The sequence below is a fragment of the Rhinatrema bivittatum genome, chromosome 1, assembly GCF_901001135.1.
Source record: "Rhinatrema bivittatum chromosome 1, aRhiBiv1.1, whole genome shotgun sequence".
NCBI classification, from domain to species: Eukaryota; Metazoa; Chordata; class Amphibia; order Gymnophiona; family Rhinatrematidae; genus Rhinatrema; species Rhinatrema bivittatum.
This window is the reverse complement of record NC_042615.1, coordinates 110,490,250-110,513,234: the sequence shown is the minus strand read 5'-3', so window position 1 is coordinate 110,513,234 and position 22,985 is coordinate 110,490,250. Positions and strand designations below refer to the sequence as shown.

General features: G+C 43.0%; 1 protein-coding gene across 4 annotated transcripts in view; it reads right to left on the bottom strand.

Annotated features, from left to right (window-relative positions):
- TENM3 (teneurin transmembrane protein 3) overlaps nucleotides 1-22,985 on the bottom strand; it is a 1,731,308-nt gene that overhangs the window by 702,056 nt on the left and 1,006,267 nt on the right. For all 4 annotated transcript variants that reach the window (XM_029581140.1, XM_029581227.1, XM_029581302.1 and 1 more), the window contains one exon: nucleotides 3,864-4,073. In XM_029581140.1, the coding sequence (XP_029437000.1) occupies nucleotides 3,864-4,073 (210 nt within the window). The remainder of the gene's footprint in view (nucleotides 1-3,863; nucleotides 4,074-22,985) is intronic.

Here is a 22,985-nt window from a genome sequence, read left to right as displayed (position 1 = left end):
GCTGCTGCCTAATGAGGCAGCCCTGGGTCACCAGGAAGTAAAAAGCACATGTGCAGCAAGACATTTACCTCCTCCCCCCTCTTCAAAGCCAAAAGTGAACCAAGATAAAGAATAGGCTTCCCCTTACTCCTTTCTCCCATCCCATCCCCACTTCCAAATTAAAATAATCCTGTTGTTTAGTGTCCCCACCTTGCCCCCAACCCCTTACCCGAAAAAGTTGAATCCTGGTGGTCTGGGGGGTTAGACCCCACCCCTCCTAATAACCCCAGTACCTTGCAAAATGGTTTCAATAGCTCACTTGAGGAGTCTGGGGTGCCCCTTAGCCCCAGGCCAGGGTAGTGCCATAATTCAAACTGGCACTGACCCGACTTTGTCCCTATCAGGTGATGGGGCAAGGTCAGGTCAGCACCATTTTGGATAATGGCGCAAACAGCGCCTGGGGCTAGGAGGTGCCCTGGGCATCCCAGCAAGCTATCAAAGAAACTTTTGCAAGGTACTGGAGCAGTAAGTAGAAAAAAAAATAGGGGATAGTTAGTGATAGTTTAGGAGTCGGGAAGGAGAAAAGAAGAGGGAGAAAGGATAGGGTTAGGGTTGGGAAGTTTCCTCCCAGTCCACTCCTTAGTTGGAGGGGGGGATTTTTAAAAAATACGGTGACGCAGGTAGGTCTTTCCCAGTCTGCTCCTTAATTGGATGGAGCAGACTGGGAGGGAACTGGGAAAGACCTACCTGTGTCACCGTGAGATTTTTTTAAACACCCCCCCCCCCACCCCGTTGCGTGACTGACACCCACACATACATGCAGACGACAATTATAAAATCGAGCACGCATCTGCCAGCTGATAATGTATTTTATAATATGCACGCAGTGACACACACATTATAAAATGGGCACGTCCATTTGCGCACACCGGAAACCATGCACACATGGATGTGTGCGCTCGCCTTTTTAAATTGACCCCTCAGTGTGGAATCTCCTCTCTGCCTTTGGCCACTTGTTCTTGTGTTCTTGCCTGTATTACCTTGCCCTTGTTCTTTGTTCTTGAATTTTTGCATCTTTAACCTTGCCATTATTCTGTGTATAACTCCTGCCCTGTTTAGGCCTTTTTGCCTGTCTGCCCTGCCTTGTCTTGTCTCTTATCTTGCTGGACCTATCCTATCTGCCTGCATTCTCCTGTCCTGGCCCTCCAGTGACCTTCCTTGTCCCTGCTGTTCCCTGTGGGTCTCCCAGTGACCCCTGGAGCACTTCTCCCTGTAGGCCTCTCTTGGCCCTCCTGATTCCTGTGGACCTCCTGTGTTGTGTCTAGGTCTCCCAGTAGACTAGTTCATCTGGGTATTCCTCACCCTGCAATCTGTTTAGATCTTGCCCTGACTTTCTTCTTTCCTCTTCTGCTCTTTTCTTGCCAATTCAATCCTTGCTCCTGAGTACCTAACCCAGTGCATCACCCTCCAGAAGACCCACCAGTCACCAGCAACAGAGGGCTCAACAGAGGGAAGGTGGTTGGTCAGGCAGAAGGTCTGTGCCAGTCCTGCCTATTCCTGGCCCATGTAGAAGACTGTACTCCTGGGCTGCCTGCTTCTGACTCCTGACCCCCTCACCCCCACTTGGGACATCCCCAAATCGACCAGCACAGACATGACACAGAGAACTAAGTAAAGACAGCAAGAGACTGGTTAAGTAGATGAGAAAAATGTGGCGGTCATCAGCATAGGAGTGATAACAGCATGTAGAAAGTGAGTGTGGATACAAATAGAATTGTGCAAGAACAGAATCTTGTGGATCACTAATATAGAGAGAAAACCAAAGACAAAAGAAGAGATAAAAAAGGAGAGTTAAAGACTGATTAAACAAGTAGGTAGTAAACCAAGTGTGGATAGTATCCGAGACACCAAAAGCATCAAGCACAGATGAGCAACATTCAAATGTATCAAAAGCAGCAGACTTTAACTAGAATGGTGAGACAGCATAGTATCTGTAAGAGTGGAATGATCAGAGATTGGAAAGGATCCACAACATTGAAGGAAAGACGGGAGTCCATGGTCTGTGTACCACTCATTCCAGTGCTTTAGAAAGAAATGGAAGATGACTGGTCTGTAGTATGGTTAGGAGTTAGAATTGAGGGCAGCTTCTTCAAGAAGCATCAGACCTCAGTAGTTGAGAAGCCATCAGGGAATAATCCAGATGGAAGAGGAGGAGGAGGAGTAAAAGATGGCCTGAACAAAAGAAAGAAAGGGCAATATATTCCTGGGACGTAGTGAGTAAAGAAACAGGATCTAAAGATGAGATGGTAGGCCCACGATTACAGAAAATTTCAGAGACAAGCTGAATAGAAAGGAGGAAAGAAGAGGAAAGAGGAGAGCCAGGAAGTGGCTCACATTAAGTGGGAGATATAAATTCGTTAATAGAAGACCTTGAGCATCAAAGTAGATGAGGAAGGCAGAAGGACTGAGTGAGAAAGGAGATGAGTTCAGGAGGATAATTTATTTATTTATTTGTTTGTTTGTTTTTCTATACCGACGTTCGTGTGGTACATCACATGAAGAAGTGAGTTAAAGATTTTGAAAAAGCAGTGGGACTGAGAACTGGAAGATTGGACGAGGAACAAAGAATAGTTATATTTAGCCTGGGTAAGAGCTGAAATACAAGAGATAACATATTAAAAGAAAGATGATCAAGATTTGTGCATGCTTCTATTTTTTTAGTTACTCCGTGATTTACTGATTTACTTTTATATGATGATTTTAAATGTTTTTAATATGATTTTATGTATGTTTTTGTGCCTCACCATGAATTGTGGAATGGCAGGATATACATTTTTATATTAAAGTAAGATTGGAATCTAGATTTCTTCTATTTTGCCCAGGTATAGAGAGGGAGCTAAAGTTGGGAACAGGGCAGCTGAAGGCTGAAAGGATAAGGGGGAGTTAGTGAGGAGTTCAGGGCTGAAAATAAATGGAGGGGCAGTTGGGAGCTGCTGGATGGAAAGGGTAGGATCTAGAGGGCGTAAATGGAAAAGCTAGAACTGGATGAGGTGAGGGGTTTGAGGCTGTAGTGCGAGAGAAAAATTGAAAGCAGGAAGGAATGAAAGAAGAGCTGAAGTAGATTTAAGGAACCAGTTGCTGAAAGGAGTGACAATGTCAGAGGGAGGAGTATACATGAATATCAAGCACAGGAAGAGAGAATGCTGGTAAAATGTTAATTGCAATGGTGCAGTATTAATATTGAAAAAGACTGAGCTTACGAAAATAACGACGAGAACTACATGGTGAGAAAGGAAGTTCAAAAAGATAAGAAATATTACATAGTTGTACAAGAATGCTTTATCAGTATTTCCAACCAAATGACAAACAATCAAGATACTGTCTAGCAGTCAACACAGCAAACTCACTCAAGCCCTGTGATCTCAAAAGGTAGCCATTGCTACCAATGCTCGGAGTGTAAACAGGAGATCTTCCTTAATGACAGATGACCATGATTTTAGGAAATAATGAAACCAGGTTCAAATAAAACAAAAAAAAAAAAGTGAGAAATTAAAGGGTAATAAAATAGTGATCAAGCTTAGACTGACACAATGAATATAAAATAGAAGAAACATTTTGTGAAACTTTCATTCGTGAACTGCTAGAATAGCCTCAGGATTAGAACATAGCACTGCAACATCTGGAGACTCCAAATTCTCACCAAAGACATTAAAGTTCCTGTCAGGGTTACAAGCAATTTAGAGGGTGAGCTTTTGCCATTAAGCTTGCACTGAGCAGTATACAGCAATAGTATATTCTGTGTAATTATTCTATTGCAGCAGATTCCTATCACAGAAACGGACAATCAAAATCTTGAAACTGTTGTCACAGTGACATATTCTTACCATGACAAGGGTCACAAACTGAAACAGTACCGGTATGTACTAGGTAAGAGCTGGCAGTGTAATCTTCGTCAGTGTCAGAGTCCTGTACTGGCTGGATGGCACTAGTACTTAACAGCCACCTCTGGTTGTCATGGAGATTAGGTGATGGAGAAGGGGAATGTGAATGTTCAATAACTGATGGACTAGATGAAGCAGATGGCATGGGAGAACCTAAGAAAAAATAAACAAAAGTAAAAATATATGTCAGGGTTATGAATGAGTGACCAATGCTACCTCTGCATAGCTGGAAAGTTACACATTGAAAATGCAATTAGTGACACACACAAAGGCAAACCAAATAAGAATAGGTTATTAAATTTTGTATAAAACTAGCTTTGCAATGTATGTTATATTTAAAAATGTAAATAAAATACCCAGAATTGCCCAGATTGCTCTGAAACAAAATGTGTTCGTTATTTTTCAGTTTAGACTATTTCCCTAGCCACTTGCATACATCTGGCAAAGTTTTCAGTAGTGCACCCAGCTGAAGATTTGCACATGCACTTTCAAGTGCACACAAAAGCCTCATGATTATCACATACAAGGTAAACCCGCAAGTTTACTGAAAATTGAGTGGATAGGAGCCTAAGTAACTTTGCCTATTTGAATATGTAGCACAATGTGACCTGTGTACACGGTATGTCATTTGTGTGTATATAACATTTTATTTTCATTATGTGCTTGCTGTAAGCCAACCCCTAAAATGTTAGATCTTTCTGCATGTAGCATTATACACATCATGGAATTGTGTGCATGTTTTAAGGCTACTGAAAATCCACATCAAGGGCTTACATACATTTCACAAGAATAACTCCTTATTTCATGTATCTAAATTCTGACTAAGCTTTTGAAAATTCAGTCACTCTCTTACTAGGTCATTTATCAAAATGCATTAGGGTCTTATTGCGCACGATAATGCCGTAATGTATGCAATAACACCATAATGCACGCAATAAATAAGGCAATGCAAAATGCATATTAAAAATTGAGTAATCGAGTGGGCAGAGTTTAGGCCGAGTAAATGGAAATGAGGGTCTGCTAGTGCAGAATGCAATACAGTAACATATGCAGGATTTAGCACTGCAAATAACTACACCTTTTTTTGTGCGGTATGGTGAAAAACCTATTTTCTGCGCTCCTGTGGCCGATATTGCGGATTGCGAGTATTGTCGAGTGATTATCGTGCATGATAAAAAGACAAATTCCAATGTACACACCTAACAGGCCCAAAAGAAACACCTGTTCTTACCTGGCCTAGCTTGCTAAAGTCATAAGATTTGTGGCAAGTTTAATTATTGGAGGATACTGGATGCTTCAGGAGGCTCACCGCAGACAACAAGAGGAACAATAACAACCTCAAGAACAGGCAAGAGCAGTTCCAAGCCCTCCTAAGGAAGTCTCTGCACCGGAGGCCAAGCCACGGGACCTGCAGGGTCAGGACCCACATCAGTGCCTGGCATGCAGGCGGCCATGACAGAGGAGATACAAGGAGCACATCTTTCCTCCACGAGCATCCTTGCTGGGCATGCTAGAGGATTATGTGGTTTGCAGGTATCGCCTCAGCTCTTGGGTTATCCTGGAATTATATGAAGAAATCCGAGTGATCTGGATCCCATCATGGAAAGGTTCCACACTGTTCCTAGCCTCACCAAACTGTTGGCCACCCTGTATTTCATGGCATCCAGCTCCATCCAAACAACAGTAGAGCTCGTGGGGGGAATGTCCCAAACCACTTTTTATCGCTATGAGGATCAGCTCATAACAGCTGTCGCTGACCACATTAATCGCTACAGAGCGTATCCTTGGTACAGGCAGGACTTGATGGACTTGAAGAGAGGCTTTTATGCCTTCGCACATTTTCCCAATCTTCTGGGAGTTATCAACTGCACTCATGTGGCCATCATTGCACCCTGTGACAGGGAGGAGATGTACCGCAACAAAAAGCTCTTCCATTCCATCAACGTGCAAGTGGTCTGTGAGGCTCAAACGTGCATCCTCGATGTGGTGCCCAGGTACCCCGGAGCCGTGCATGATTCCTTTATACTAAGGCAATAGAGCCTGTGTGAAAACTTTGAGTATGGTCATCTTTGAGTACGGTTGGTTCATCGCTAAGAGAGATGCTTTTTTCTCTATTGCATCTCTGGCTATTTGTTTATGGCAAAAAGCATGGACATGAGGGGTGGCTGTGGGGGATGGAACAACATCACTGTCATGACAAGTGGCTTGTACACTTACGTCTGCAGGCCATTGCCCATGCTGCAGAAGCCTGTTAATCTTGTGAAGTAAAATGCACTTGCCCTAAGATGTGTGAACAGGCACTATACATTTTCAACATCTTCACTTTCAAAATAGCCCTGCTCCTATCGTCCCATTGGGAGCAATTGAAATCTCACAGGTTAATCACGAGCTTGAAGTGTCCACACTGCTGGTACTGCACAATAATGTGTGGTCTGTTAGTGATGCGTCATCTAAAATGTTGGCCACAGTTTGTCTTGACCCTCACACAGCTGAACCAGAAGCAGTGTCCTGTGCATGTTGGGGGCCTGGCATATTCCCTGTGTCAGGCCTCTGAAAGACATACTGCAGAGCAGGCAGGGACTTCTGCAATCACACCATGAGGTACCATTTTTTCAGCTACCAGACGTATGGCAGCTCTTATGTATTGCTTCAAGGTTGGCTGACTGCTACACACCAGTAGCCTTAGCTGGGTTGTGAGGGCCTGGATCATAATTATTGGAATCCCCAGATGCGATGTAATAGACCATAAAAGCAGAGCTATTTTTGGCTACTGCTATCTTGCACATATACTGGTCCAGAACAATGTAACATGCATTTAGGCTAGGGGACATAAGAACATGCCATACTGGGTCAGATCAAGGGTCCATCAAGCCCAGCATCCTGTTTCCAACAGTGGCCAATCTAGGCCATAAGAACCTGGCAAGTACCCAAAAACTAAGTCTATTCCATGTTACCTTTGCTAGTAATAGCAGTGGCTATTTTCGAAGTCAGCTCAATTAATGGCACGTAATGGACTTCTCCTCCAAGAACTTATCCAATCCTTTTTTAAGCACAGCTATACTAACTGTGTCGTTCATAATCGGCCTTCAAGGCACAGCAGAGGTACATAGCTTATACAATCTTATAGGATGCAGACGTTTGCAAGCCAGATCTGCAAGTGACAATGCTATGATTGTTGCCTTAAATCTGTCGTTGCTACAGGAGATTCTGGGTATTGTTGCAGGGCCTGGCTTCTCATCCCTATTGCCCTTCCCAACTCGCTGGCAGAGACAAGGTATAACGAGGCCTTATGTGCTACCCACTGTATCACTAAACACACCTTCTGAATTCTCAAACATTGATTTCACTGCTTGGACAAGATGGGTGGAGGTTTAATATATGCTCCACCCAAAGTTGGAGATATAGTGCTGTTCTGCTGTGTCTTTCATAATCTTGCTCTACACCATGGACAACAAATAGAGAGTCTTCCGGATCTTCCCCCCCCCCCCCCAACCCCATGTGTCCCCGCACAAGCCAAGGATACCACGCTGAATAGCAGCCAGCTTTGGCAAAACCTTAATCAATGCTACTTTGCCTGATAGGTCTCACCAAACCCATCCTCTTCCAGGGAAGAGAGGCCAGTAGAGTGTTAGTTGCTGCTCTCCTCTCTGTCATCTTTCTTTCTCTCACTACTTCTCTGTGTGGTTCAGTGTGTAACAGAAAACACATTTGTCTACAAAGGATCCATCTTGACAATGAAGCGGTAGACTGTACTTGAAAAACAGTTGTGAAAGTAAAGATTACATCAAATAGATGTGGCTACTATAATGTGTTCTGCTTGATAGTGACACTAAAAGAGGCTTGTGTGACACGTGAGATTGTGAAAGACTGCCAACACATGGTTCATAGTTTGGCCTAGCTAGTGCCGTGTGGCTTGCTAGCCCTCCCCAGTGGACCCCATCCTAATGCTCACATGTGGATGAGATAGTTCCACAAGTGTAATGGCACCATAGCTGGACCTTGAGCAGGGGTGGATTGGACTATCGGGGGATCGGGCATCCCCCGGTGGGCCGGTGACTCTAGTCACATGGTCTGCCGAGCGCGGCTGTGACAGAGCTGCGCTCGGCAGACCCCGTGGTATCTCCGGAGCCGGCCGGGGTGGCAAATCCCCAGGCCGGTCCGTCATCGGGAATCTGCCCCTGCCCTTGAGCATGAAGAGCAACAACTCTAGAAATGCTGTAAATATCAAATAGCTCTAAAGCTTAAAGGCACAGCCTAAAGGTACAGGTAGATAGTTTAAGGTTTCAATGACAGAGTTCCCATTTTACTGACTCATTCTGTAGCTGAGAAACCTGTGCATGTGAAGTTATACACATGTACTGGGTAGGCTTACTGAGACATGGGCATGCTAAGACACAGGGGCGGATTTTCAGAGCCCTGCTCGCCTAAATCCGCCCAAATCCGGGCGGATTTAAGCGAGCAGGGCCCTGCGCGCCGGTGAGCCTATTTTACATAAGCCTACCGGCGCGCACAGAGCCCCGGGACTCGCGTAAGTCCCGGGGTTTTCGGAGGGGGGTGTGTCCGGGGCGTGTCGGGGGCGGGACCGAGCACAGCGGCGTTTTCGGGGCGTGTTAGCAGCGTTTTGGGGGCGGGTACGGGAGCGTGGCTACGGCCCGGGGCGGTCCGGGGGCATGGCCGCGCCCTCCGTACCCGCCCCCAGGTCGCGTCCCGGCGCGCAAGAGGCCCGCTGGCGCGTGGGGATTTACGCCTCCCTCTGGGAGGCGTAAATCCCCCGACAAAGGTAAGGGGGGGGCTTAGACAGGGCTGGGTGGGTGGGTTAGGTAGGGGAAGGGAGGGGAAGGTGAGGGGAGGGCAAAAGGAAGTTCCCTCCGAGGCAGCTCCGATTTCGGAGCGGCCTCGGAGGGAACGGGGGTAGGCTGTGCGGCTCGGCGCGCGCCGGCTATACAAAATCAATAGCCTTGCACGCGCCGATCCAGGTTTTTAGCAGATACGCGCGGCTCCGCGCGTATCTACTAAAATCCAGCTTACTTTTGCTTGTGCCTGATGCGCCAGCAAAAGTAGGCCAATTCGCGCTATTTGAAAATCTACCCCATAGTTGACACCACTGCCTCACCAGTTTCAGAGCCATTGCTGACTAGGTTTTCCAACTGGATCCAGATTTCCAGGACATGTTGATCCAGTCCTGGTCTTAACCCCATGCATGCAGGTATTGATAGTTTTGTTTTGCTTGGAAAAGCTATAGGGAAATCAGATGAAATCCCAGCATGAAATGGGTTCCAAACCAGGACAGAATTTACCTATCCTGAAAATTGGACCCAGCTGGCAACTCTACTGCAGAGTGGAGATGTGCTTTGGGTTAGAATTTCGTGTTGGGCTTTGTTTCGGGGCCTCCCAAAAATGACATTTTTCAGAAATTTCAGAAAAAATTCAATCGTTTTTTGGTTCTCCCGAACCATTCCGAATTAGGCAATTTCATTGAAATTGACTAATTTGGGAAACATTTGGGAAAAACAATTGCACATCCCTACTGCAGACATCAGAGTGCTCTAGTAGCACGCCTTTCCTTTCAGCCTTGGGTAAAGCACCTGTGCTACCATTCCCACAATGCGCAAAGGTCCTTCCAAGCTAGCATGCCTCTTGGTGGTTTCATGCACCCTGACACAGATACACCATACTACACCTAGCTTTGCAATCTGTAAATGATAAGCTGCAGAAGGTGAGGGCTTTAGCCGTTATGGCTCACTGGTAGTCATGTGGTGCAGCTGTATGTAGGTATGTTTGTACCCAGAAAATATGCAGAATGTTTTGCTTTTAGCAATAAGTATTATCTCTTACAGTCCTGGTGTAATCTATGACCACCATTAAAGCACATAGGCTGAGCTCTCCTGTTCCAAGCAGCTTGCAGATCATTCCGTTTCCAACGTCACTTGCCGATCCATACGCGAGTCACAACTTGTGGGGAACCAGGAAGAGCTGCTTTCCTCTACGCTGTGCCTCATGTGATGTAAGTCACCTTTACAGTTAGTAGTGAGCAGGGCAGGTGTGCTCCTACACTCTCAATGATCTGCTCTGTGTATAGCATTACGGCTGGAGAAACTGCTGTCAGCTAATGACTTCACGAGCTTACAAGCTGCCTCCATAGTAAATGGGACACTGTGCTGAATGTATACGCCCAGAGGTCACAGTGCTGCTCCCAGAGGTCTCATATGGTTGGAATGATGGATGATGGTCTTTCTGAGTCAGTCTCTTGCCAGACATGCATTTAGTGCCACCTAAAGCCTTGAGGGGCCCATGTCAGTACCTCAGCAAAGTAGGCGTCATATATGGAGCATGCCCGATCCTGAACGCCGTCAGGATTTGGGCAAAGACGGAGGCTCGTTTGAGCACCGGAAAATTGAAGCAACAATTCTTGAAAAAAAAGGAAGAAATGAGGATGAATATACCCTGAGGAAGAAAGTACTTGTCGAAACTTGCGCAAGTCGGGATTATTCGAGACATTTCAAAGCTAAGTATAACAGTTATACTTCCGACAGCTGAAAGAATGTTTTAAGTGTGTTTTACGTGAAGAAAAATAAATTGACATTAAATTGAAGCTTATAAAATAAAAAACAAAAAATAAATTAAAAAGAGGGGTTTATCTGCAGCCCATCTCATGAGATTTTTATGAAAAATACATTTTCGAATAAAAATGGAGGCTGGAGGGTGCGTTTATGATTAGAATAATAACGACACCGAAAAGCTACCTCCTGTGTAAGCAAAATATTTCTCATGCATATTCATTAGGGATATCCCGAAAACCCAATTGGCTAGGGGGTCCCCGTAGGACTGGTTTGAGCACCCCTGTTCTGGAATGATATCAGATAAAGGGAAGTGGAAATAGTGACAGAAAATGAGAGGAGAATGAGTGTGACAGACAGCAAATGAGGAAAAGAAAGAGAAGAGAGCAAAAATAGAAGAACGAGTGTAAAGGGATCAAAGGAAAGATAGAACGTAAAGGAGGGAAGGATAGGCAAAACGGTCTGTGTGCTGTGCCACTGTGAAGAATTAAACTGGCACAGAGAAGGGAGGAAGAGAAACACAAGCAGATCTGAGATAGGAAGGAGAACGCTTTCTAGAGGTAGGGGATGGGGAAGTAGGAAGCAGAAAGAAAAATATCTAGGAAAGAAAGGGAGTAAAGCATTACTCAATATTTCTTGGGACTCAAGAGTGCCAAAAATGTCTGCTTTGGCTCTGATGTGCCTTTTGAACATGTAGGGGGGCTTCAAGCAAGATGCATCCCTGCCCTGTGTCTTTTACCTTACCTTGTCACTGGCACCTACTTAATATAGCAATTTGTGGTACTTTCTTATATACCAGAAAACAATGATTGGATTTCATTTCCTCCTCTCCTCTCCCAATCTTAGGAGGTTATTTTCTAAAGGGTTATCGCACGCGACACGGCTGTATCGTGTGCGATAATCCTCTATCGCAAGCGAAAAGGCCCTTTTCGCGTACGATAGCATGCAAATTCGATTCAGGGCGGAGTCGGGTAGAGAGGGGTGGAGTCGGCGGTGTCCTCGCTGCCAGCAATAATGTTACTAACATTATCGTCAGCAGTAGTGCGCCGAATAACTACACCTTTTATGATGTCGCTATTTGGTGCGAAAACCAGCAGCAGGCGCACCGCAGTGGTGCGAAGGCTGCGGGCTTTCGCAGGCCCGCCTCCCCTTTCGCCCCCCCCCACCCCCCGTTTTCGCAGGATTCACCATTCTGCGAAAGAATGGTTAATCCAGGCCTTAATGTGCTAATCTCAAAAATAAGAAAGTCTGAAAAATGCAATTCTTTTTTGGCTTGCGCTGTCAGATCAGAAATGTTATACCTTGACCTGAATTGACGCTATCTTTGAGATACAGACAAAGAACTTTTAAAGCAATTTTCTAATCACACTAACACCATTTACTCCTATTATTTCATTCACATGTAGATGTGCTAAAGAAGATAATCATACTTTGTCAATTCTTCTGTTACTATTTCACAAAGCCGAAACAAGATATATACAACAAAATTTGTAGGTAATGATCTTTACTTAAACTTGACATCTCGCTCTTCCAAGCACATTTAAAACAATAATATATACAGCCTTCAACTCAAAGTCCAAATGATAAACAACAATTCCAATAACTACCACAAAGGAATATATGAAATACAAGATCAGTTTCCTCATTGAGGATGTCCATGTATATCATTAATAAATATATCAATTGACCAGCTTTAATATCAGAGAATCATTTTTCAATAAGCCTGAGAAACAATTTTTGTAAGAAAAACAGATTTCCCTCCCCCATCAGCACCTATTTAACAATTAAAGAAATTTAGCTGCCTGTAGTCAGGAGGAACTTCTATCTGTATAAATTCAAAGTAGTGCAACATCAATCCACATACACAAATATATTTTTTTTTATTAAAAAATGGAATAAATCCACATTAAACATGTGGCATACACAGTGCCATCAGTCTGCAACTTTAGAAAGTATATTAGTGCACTAAATCGGAGCGGCCTCAGAGGGAACTTTCCTTTCGCTCCCCCCCACCTTTCCCCACCTTTCCCCTCCCTTCCCCTTTCTAACCCGCCCCCAAGCCCTACCTAAATCCCCCCCCACCCCACCTTTATTATTTAAGTTGCGCCTGCCACTGGGCAGGCGTAGGTTGCGCGCACCGGCTGAGTGCCGGCGCGCAATCCCCCGGCCTAGCGGGCCTTTGGAGGCCTCTGGCCATACCACGTCCCGGACCGCCCCTTTTCTCAAGCCCCGGGACATACGCGCATCCTGGGATTTGTGCGCGTCGCCGAGCCTCTGCAAAATAGGCTCGGCGCGCGCAGGAGGGGTTTAAAAGGGTTACACACGTATATTACGCATGTAACCCTTTAAAAATCCGCCCCTAAGGTTGTCAAAATCCATCACCGAGTCAGATATCATGTCACTTGTATTTATCTGCATGAACTTCAGAGTTGCCTACCCTTGCTGAAAATCAGCAATAAAATTATACTGGAATACCAGCTTTGCATCCAGTTTGGTTATTGGCACCTATTAAAGCACTAGCAATTTAACATCAGCCAGTCCTACAGGATTCTCCTATGGACTGAAGCTGAAGAGACTAGAATGGAAAGGCCACTTAATCTCCTGTGGACACCTAGAAGGGACTGCAATCTGGGGGCTACAGTCTATCTAAAAATAGTAAAACTGAATGATAGAAGCCTCCAGCCAAAGAGTCCATAAGATACAATGAAGCTTTCACTGAATTTACGCATAAAACAAGTTTTAAGCCAACTTAGAAAGCATTCGTTGGTGACTGAAGACAAAATTCTTCTGTGATTTCAAACCAGTTTAAAACTTGGTTTCTACACCATCAGGACAGAGAAATTTAATTAGACTTTATTTCAATAACAACAACCATTTAGACTTAAAAAGAACAAAGATGAAAGGAAATGGAATAGAACTTAGCTTCCATTTTTTCCCACACATGTAAAAAATGTCCTTCAAGTTTAAACAGACATTTGGAATAGAATCCACAGCTTTGAGGAATGGAAAGGGAAAAGTCTAAAAAGCATAAGAGCATGTTTGCGCAGGTTAAGTGTTAATTGCCTCTCAGGCCGATACAGTAAAGTGCGCTCTGGTGGAGTGCACTGTTAGCCCGCGTTTGGCCGCGCTATTTTTTACTCTGAAACTAATAGCACCCAGGCCTGTTAGTTATTCCCGCGCGATATAGAAAGTAAAATGTGCAGCCAAGCCGCACATTTTACTTTCAGAAATTAACGCCTGCCAAAGGCTGGTGTTAATTTCGGCCAGCACCAGGAAAGTGTACAGAAAAGCAGAAAAAACTGCTTTTCTGTACACCCTCCGACTTAATATCATAGCGTCTGAGGCCCCAAAATTTAAAAAATCCAAAATTTAAAAAAAAAAAAAATTAAAAATCTGCCTGCAGCCCGCGAGTTGGAAGACGGATGCTCAATTTAGCCAGTGTCCGTTTTCCGAACCCGTGACTGTCAGCGGGTTAGAAAACAGACGCCGGTAAAATTGAGCGTCGGCTTTCAAACCCGCTGACAGCCACCGCTTCTGTCAAAAAGGAGGCACTAGGGACGCGCTAGTGTCCCCAGCGCCTCCTTTTACCGCAGGCCCTAATTTACATACCTGGGCTTTCTGATTCGCACGCCCAGAAGAGTGGCCTGTGCGCGCATCGGGAGAGCGGGCCCTCACCGGCTCTCCCATGCGTTTTTCTGTATCGGCCTGTATGTTGGCAAAGCATGCCATGTGTTATGCTCCTGGGGATAGCAGGCAAAGACTCACGAGTATAAAATATTTATCACCTTTCCCCCTTCACTTTCTCTATAGGAAACTACCCATCGTGGCCTCAGGTGGCAGGCTTCTGTACCCAAAATAAGTTTCCTGTTGAAGAGCTCATTAAGGGTGCAGAATCCCAGGTGCCACAGAATATTTTTGCTGAGTATTTGAAATGTATTTGAAAAAAAAAAAAGATGACTACCAATTACAGTCTTTTAAATGCCAAGGTCAGCTTCTACTTGATGAGTTTAATCCAGAAATAAACAAACAAAAAAGCAGAACAGTCCTATTTGAAATTTATTCACTATAAACAAGTTGGAATTCAATGACACCATCTCCCGCTTTTAATTATAAATCCATTTTATATTGCAGGCCCCCTGTTTACTATCCGACCTGTATGATTTGGCATCAGCATTTATCTCTCTGTTGGATACCATAGCCTTATGCAGTCAACCTGTGGCGACAGTTATCTCTTAATTAAAACTCTACATGCAAATAACATTACTGAAAGATTTGTTGAAATACCTATAGAAAGCAGGATAATTTATAATGGTACTATCTTTTTTGGTATGGATTTTCATACTGAATGCAACAATTGCAGCCAGAAGTAGAAAGCTCCCTGAAGAATAATAGACAGTCATTTCTTTATCAGTAACAAAAAAAAACCGTACAAGTAGTAAGGTAGTAGAGGTCTTTCCCCAGAGATGTCACTAACGTGGAATGGCATATTTTCGGGAAGAGACCATTATTGAATATCTAATGTATATGGAGAGCAATGCCTGTCTTATATAACTGATAATGGCACATTTCACCTTGAATGGAAAGCAAACATTTTCAATGGTTAGATGCCTCTATGCAGTAATGATCTGTCATTGTGATTCAGATAGAAACTGGCAGCAAAAACAGCAACTACCTTGAAAAGGCTTCCAAAGTTAATTTTTATTTACAAAAGATAGGTATATCATATTGACCTTTATTTGAGCCATGATATAGTCTTACACTATGCAGAAGCCACACTGAAACTTTTGAATGAAATAAAATATAAATATATATTATACACACACACACACACAAACATATATATATATATATATATATATATATATATATATATATATATATATATATATATATATATATATACATACATACACACACATACATATATACACACACAGAAAGGCTGACAAAGGAAGTTTAATACATTAGAGCATCTTTTATCAGGAATGGTTGAGCCTCAGGCTATTCTGAATAAAAGATTTTTCTAGATAATAGGAGATATCCCCTTATCTAGGGGAAAAAAAAAAGCAATGACTGTACAAAGTGCAACTGAGCACTAAACAATAAAAAAGGATCAACTAGCAAATAACAGCAACAATGGTAATTGTGTCCATCTGTCTTAGGTTTGCCCCATGATAATTTTTTTTTTTTTTTTTTTATAATAGCTCCATTTTCTGCTGAATAGGTAGCATATGCCTCTTCCTTTTCACTCATGGACGTTTCTCTGAAGAAAGTTGGTTCCTTTAGAGTGGACTTAACTCCTGGACATGAATTTCCAAACTCAATGCTTAAGGACCTTTTGGTCCCTTTTCTACCAGGCCCACGACTGCTGCCACTAATCATGCTGGGGAGAGGAGCACATGCAGAGTAAGCAAGAAACTCAGGTCTTTTCTTTTGGGCTCACTATTGCCAGAAATACTGATAAAGAGAGGAGCAATGCTGCTGAACTGCCATGACTACATGGACTTCAAATGGCTGAGAATAAGGCTAAAGGTGCTGCTTATGAAGTCTGTGCAACTTCATAAGCCAGCACTTTTCCAGATAATGAATCGTGGCTCCGAAAACAACCTTTTCTTTTTATGGATAATGGAAGACTATGGAACTTTGGCCAAAATGTGTTCTACTATCTGTAATATTTAAAATTGTTCGTCCAACTTACTCATTCTTGAAAATTTAAAAAAACCCACCAAAACATGCTCAGGCGTACTTACTCAACTGAGCAAGTTTTTTTCTATAGCTTTAGTAATGTTGATAGCTGCACCCTGTACACTTCTATTTTTCCACGAATATACATATATAATATGTACTTTGACTATATATATATATATATATATATATATATATATATATATATATATAAAATCAAAATACAGAATGCCACTTGTCTTACAAAAAAAAAGAACATCAGTGGTGCTGGCACAATCTCCAAGGAAGAGCTCATCTAGTCTGTAATTTTGCGAGTCATATTTTCCAAACTATTCTAGAAGCTCATAAAGAGTATCAAGGATGGGCATGGTTAAATTACGATAAAAAATACAGAGACAAAATGAAGGAAAATAGAATGATGTCATGGGGAACGCAAGATGTAGGGCTATGGTTAAGACAAATGACTAACAAGGCGGTTGATGAAGGAATTTATAACAAAGGTGGGAAGGTTTTCAATAGCTACAATGGCCAGTCAGCCCCAGGAACTAATCAATGGGGGGATAACGGCAATAAGATATGTTGGCATTATAACAAATCGGGCTGCACCTTCCAGTCCTGTAAATTCAAACATATTTGTACGGTTTGCGCCACACTGCACCCCATCCCTCGATTACGTGCACAAGAAAAGGCTCCGGTCAGCAAGGAGGGAGTAATGGGAAAAGAAAATGACGGTCACATGGGCAAGGCTCCTTTACCAGTGCGAATAGCAGCAATGGATAAGTAGTTAGCTATCTATCCCAAGCGGAGCATGGGCAACATCTTTGAGGAAATTGACCTAAGAGGTTCAGATTCAGACTGAGGTCAGCATGGATGCATACAAAGGGTAATGTCAACGAACCTGTTAGTTGGTGGGCATAAGCCATTCAATGGACTGGTCTGAATGTATCCAAGGAAAGGAAATTTTCAGGTAAAAATACATTTACCTAACTCTACCCCATAATTGAATGCCGATACTTTTCCTCTTTAAAAAATATATGCCATATATTTAGCAGAAGTAAAAATCAACAAGTAAGCTGGCAAATATACACATGTCTTTTAAAATAGAAACTTATGTGCATAAGTGTTGGCCCTGCCTCAGAACACCCCAGACCAATCCTTTTTCCAAGTGCATATTTTTTTTTTACTATTATAAAATATAGCGTGCTCATGTAGAGGCTTACTTATGTGCATATATGCTTAATTTTACATGTGTAAAGTTCTGAAAATTCACCCGAAATGTTTTTATGTGCACAAAACATGATTTGTTGCAAAAAACATTGTTTATACACATAAATCATGTTTTATGTGTGCTAGGCATGTCTGTTTAAAGGTTAGCACATTTTTCTAAACTCATTGGAATGCATTTACATCAGAGTTATGGACATAAAAGTAGCATATACCATGGGAATTTTCAAAAGTTCAGTGACTCATAAAGTCTTTTGAAAATTCATCTCTATGGAGTGAATTTTAAAAGGAATTATGAGCATAAAAACAGCAATTTTCAAAATGTGTTTTTTGTACTTACGTCCTTTTGAAAATTACCTCCAGTATGTATTAGCATTAGAGATGAGCTTCGTTTTTCTGGCTCGGGTCGGGTTTCGGTTCGGACACTTTGTGGGAAAATTCGTTTTCCCACAGATCGTTTTTCGCCAAAAAGGGCAAGGGTATCGGCGCCGTTTTGAATACTGGCAGCCGACGACCTGAGTGCAGGAGATCACTCCAGACCCCTGCTGGACCACCAGGGACTTTTGGCAAGTCCTGGTGGGGGGGGACTCCTGACCTCTGTCACATGCTCCTTACGATGTCACAGGGGCTACCGGTGCCATTGGTCAGCCCCTGTCACATGCTCCTACCATGTGTTTCTGTGGGTGAGAGTGCATATGTAGGTATGTGAAAGAGAGCATAAGTGTGAGAAAATATCATGTAAGAGAGCATGTGGGCGAACATGTATAGAAGCATGTGTGCATGTGAAGAAATAGCATGTAAGTAGACATGTGTATGTGAGAAAGAAGAAGTGCAGGCCTGAGGAAGCCTCTGTTTGTATGTTCTGGGGAGAGAGTGTGTGCATGAGAGAATATGTGTGCATGTATGTGTGTGAGAGAGAATGTGAGAGAGCATATGTATGTTTATGTGAGAGAGCATATGAGAGAGGACATGTGTGTGAGGATGTGTGAGGAAGCATGGGTAAGTGAGAGAGAGGAGAAAGTTGTACCACTCCCTCCCCAAACAAATCGATGACAATCTCAGGGTGACTTGAAATCAAATGTTCCCAGGTATGGGCAGCAGGAGATTTTTTTTTATACTTATTAGTTTTAATAATTGGATGTTATTTGATGTCTTCTGTTTTTAAATATTTTATTTGGTTTATATTCTGCTTTTAAGGGTATTTAGGAATAATTAAAAAAAATAAATTATTGAATGTTCTTTTCATCAACTGTTTTGAATATTTATTCTTTTCATGATTATGGTTTTACTATTATGATTGATTGTTTATAAATCTTGATTTTATTGTTTGATGTTTAATGAGGACTAGTGATTTTTCTGTTTTTAAATTGTTGTACTGCATATGGAGTCTGTTTTGCTATAATTTCCAATTCGTTTTTTTGTCTGCACGTTTCTAGTTATACTTTGTCTCTTTATTCTGTAGTTGGTGAGGGTCCATCTGTGTTCTGTATGTATGACTAAGGTAAGATATTTTGCTAGCATGTAGTTTCAGCTTGGCTTGTTCTGTTTTCCTAATATCAGGTGTATTGGTATTTTAGGGCCTGGTGTAATATTTAGAGTGTTGCCTTTTCATAGATAGGGTTGTTACTGTTTAAGTCCTGGCAGTTAGTGTACTTTTCATATTATGATATTGTAATTAAGTTTACTTAAAGCTTTCGGAGGACCAAATGCTTTACAATAGTCCCAATACCATATGACTGTACGTGTCTTTTTTGCAGTTTTCCAGTTGATACCATAGTAGTGAATGTAAATAATATATATGATTTAAGTGATATTTTTACCTTAAAATACTGAATATTCTTTTTCATCTGAAATCTGTTAGTATAAATGAATATTTTTTAAATTATTTGTGGGAAGGATGGGACTAAGAGTGTGTACAAGGCTGTAAGGTGCACCTATGACACTTAATATCCTTGCCCCAGCTCTGGCTGCAGTGGCTCCACAAGAGAAAGCAGGATTCCATCTGGAGCTGTGCTACTTTGGGTTAGTGGCTCTCCCTAGACTTGGGCGGAGCTTAATTTTCTGTTTTATAAGCCCATGGAACAGTAAGGATCACTTCTTGTCCGCTCTCTCCTGGAATCTGTAGGCAGAGCAGAGCCTGGGGAACCATAAAAGCAGCTGTGTAACCTGCAGTCATTGGGAATGCACTAGAGTGGTGGGAGGGTTGCGGAGAAGTGGAGGCAAGCTAGAGGCACAGGTCAGAAGGGGGTAAGCTAGGAAAAAATGCCTATGCAGCGTTGGGGAGGCTTCTGTCTGAGGGGACTGCACTGAAGAGAAGCAGCTGGCCCTGGAACCAGTGAGTCTCTTAGAGAATGAGATTTGGAAAGGGAGGGGGCTGCTGCAGAATGGGGAAGGGCTGGCAGCAAGTAAGAACTTTACCCCATTATACAGCAGTGCTGGACTGGGTGCACTCACCGTGTGAGCACATAAGCAGCAGTTCAACAGTAGCATGTCAGAAAGAGTGTATGTCTTTGTCAAACAGAGTGAGAGTCACACACACACACACACCCCCACACCCATACACACTTTGGGTCTGTCTGAGAAAGAATATGTGTGTTTGTGGATGTTAGTGTGTATGTGCCAATAAAGTTTCTGCAATCTAAAAAATCTGTTTGTGAGTAAGTGTGTGTGTCTGACACTGTCTGGCAGTGTCTTTACTTGCAAATGGTTCAAGAGGCAGACCAGGAATCCATAATATATCTCTATAAGAGATATAAGCAGACATGTAGGGGGCCCAACCAATTTGAATGGATAGAATGGGGGCTGCAACTCTGTTCACCCATGGTCTCTAGAATGTGTTTAACTTCTTAGAAATTTAGGAAAGAGTACGTTTATTTTGAAGAAATTTTGGCTCAGTTCTGCTAGGCTCCAGGTTTGACTTAGGGGGTCATTTTCATAGCGTATCGCACGCCAAAAGTCCCTTTTCACGTGCGATAGCTAGATCGGGACGGAGTCGGGGCGGAGTCTGCCCCAGAAAAGGAGGAGTTGGGGCATCGTTGGGGCGGACCCGGCAGAAACTTCGCTGGCGGCAAAAAGGTAAGAATCCTTTTCGTTGCCAATAGTGCGCCCAATAACACCACCTTTTATTGGGTGCAAAAGCCGGCAGCGATCGCACTGCAGAGGTGCGATCGCTGCCGGCTTTCGCAGGCCCACCCCCCACTTCGCCCCCCGCCCCCTTTACCGCTGGATTCTCTAAGGTCTGTGACCTTAGAAAATCTAGGCCTTAGATTGCTTTTGGGAGCTGTTGATACACATGATGCAAGGAAAGTGCATGAAGGCGTCAGATACCTAATGTGCCAGTTTTGAAAAAAGCTCCCGGGTCAATATTTTCCTGCAATCCACACCTGATCATTCCCTTAATCTTTCCTTTTCCAGGCTAAATAAACCTAAGTCCTATATTCCTAATAGTTCATGTGCAATTGCCTTTACTATTGCATGACAGTTACCTGATGTTCGAGAAGCCTACAAGAGTTGTTTTTTTATGCAGGGGTTAGCTGACTGCCCAGCGTATGAATAGACTACTAGAATATCCTTGAAAATTCCCTGAGAATAAACAAAGCTCACATAGGTAATTTTATATAGATAGGGGTATACATAAAAAAAAATATATATATATCTATTGGACTTCTAGGAAACAAGAGAAAAATATTTTATAACATAATTATTTCCAGGATTACTAGCTTTGAAATATTTACAATTTTCATTTATTGTTTAAAGTAATTATTTATTAGCTATTATTTATTATTCATAGTTTCAGTATTTATTATTTATAGGCATTTAATTATTTATATACATTTACTTATTTTTATGGCTAATATTTTTCTCATGTGAGGTGTATATTAACTTGAACTAAAAAATCTAAACCTTCTATCTACAAATTTGTTCTATGAACTTTACCAAATCGCCTTTCTATGCCAATGTTCTACAACCCTATTCTAGACAAAAACTCCTCTAGCACTAAAAAGATAGGTAGCTACATTTACATATCCACAAATAAAGCATCAATACAATATTCAGAGAAAAAAAAATCTAAGGGACATAATCAGCAGACCAGTATCCCACTTTTTAACTATATACTGTAAAACACTCAGGAGTGCTCACCTAACCAAACTGCAGTACTGGCTGAAAATCTGTACTAGCTTTTAACTTAATAAAATAAGTCAAATAATGTAAAATTTATAAAATTTACAAGATCAGAAAAAGTCCCAATGGAGATTATTCACATACATAAAATGTATGTCCACTGCTATACACCCTCTGGATAAAGAAAACAAATTAAACAATTTTCTGAAGACTCAGTTTATGTGTAGTTTGCATTACTCCTGCCTGCTCTATAATGTTTCAGTCAGTGTAATCAGGGACCAGCTAGCCCCCAATCTGCAAATTCATACTGATCCAAGTGGTAACCAAACAGTCCACAGCTGTAAAGAATATATTAGGGATGTGAATCGTTTTTTGACGATTTAAAAAATTCGTCAGATATTTTTTAAATCGTCAAAAATCGTTAGGGTCGCGATACAATAGAAATTCCCACGATTTATCGTGAAAAATCGTAAATCGGGGGAGGGGGGAGTGCGGGAAAACCGGCACACCAAAACAACCCCTAAACCCACCCGACCCTTTAAAATGAATCCCCCACCCTCCCGAACACCCCCCAAATGTTTTAAATTACCTGGTGGTCCGGGGGGGGAGGGGGTCCCTGGCGCGATCTCCCGCTCTCGGGCCATCGGCGCCATTTTGGCTGCCACTAAAAAAATGGCGCCGATGGCCCGATAAAAAAAAAAACGCACCCGACCCTTTAAATTTACCCCCTTAGCCTCCCCCACCCTCCTGCCCCCCCCAAAACCTTTTAAAATTACCTGGTGGTCCAGTGGGGGCACGGGGAGCGATCTCCCACTCTCCATCAGCTGCCACTAATAAAAATGGCGCCGATGGCCCTTTGCCCTTACCATGTGACAGGGAATCCATGCCATTGGCCGGCCCCTGTCACAGGGCCGACAGTGCCATTAAATTGACGGTCGGCCCCTGTGACATAGTGAGGGCAAAGGTAGCACCGACGCCATTTTGAATACTGGCAGTACGGCCCGAGTGCAGGAGGTCGCTCCCGGACCCCCGCTGGACTTTTGGCAAGTCTTGTGGGGGTCATGAGGCCCCTTCAAGCTGGCCAAAAGTCCCTGGGGGTCCAGAGGGGGTCCGGGAGCGATTTCCTGCACTCGTGATGTCGGATGCCAGGAATCAAAATGGCACCGATAGCCTTGCCCTTACTATGTCACAGGGCTTCCGGTGCCATTGGTCAGCCCCTGTCACATGGTAGGAGCATAAGATGGCGCCGATGGCCATGTGACAGGGACTGACCACTGGCACCGGTAGCCCCTGTGACATAGTAGGTCAAAGGCTATCGGCACCATTTTGATACTGGTACCGAGGGTGTGTGAGTGAAGGGTATGGTTCCCGGACCCCCCGCTGGACCACCAGGGAGTTTTGGTAAGTCTTGGGAAGGTCAGGAGGGTGGGGGGGTTGTTTAAATTGGCAGCCGAGCAATTCGGCAAAAATTCGTTGT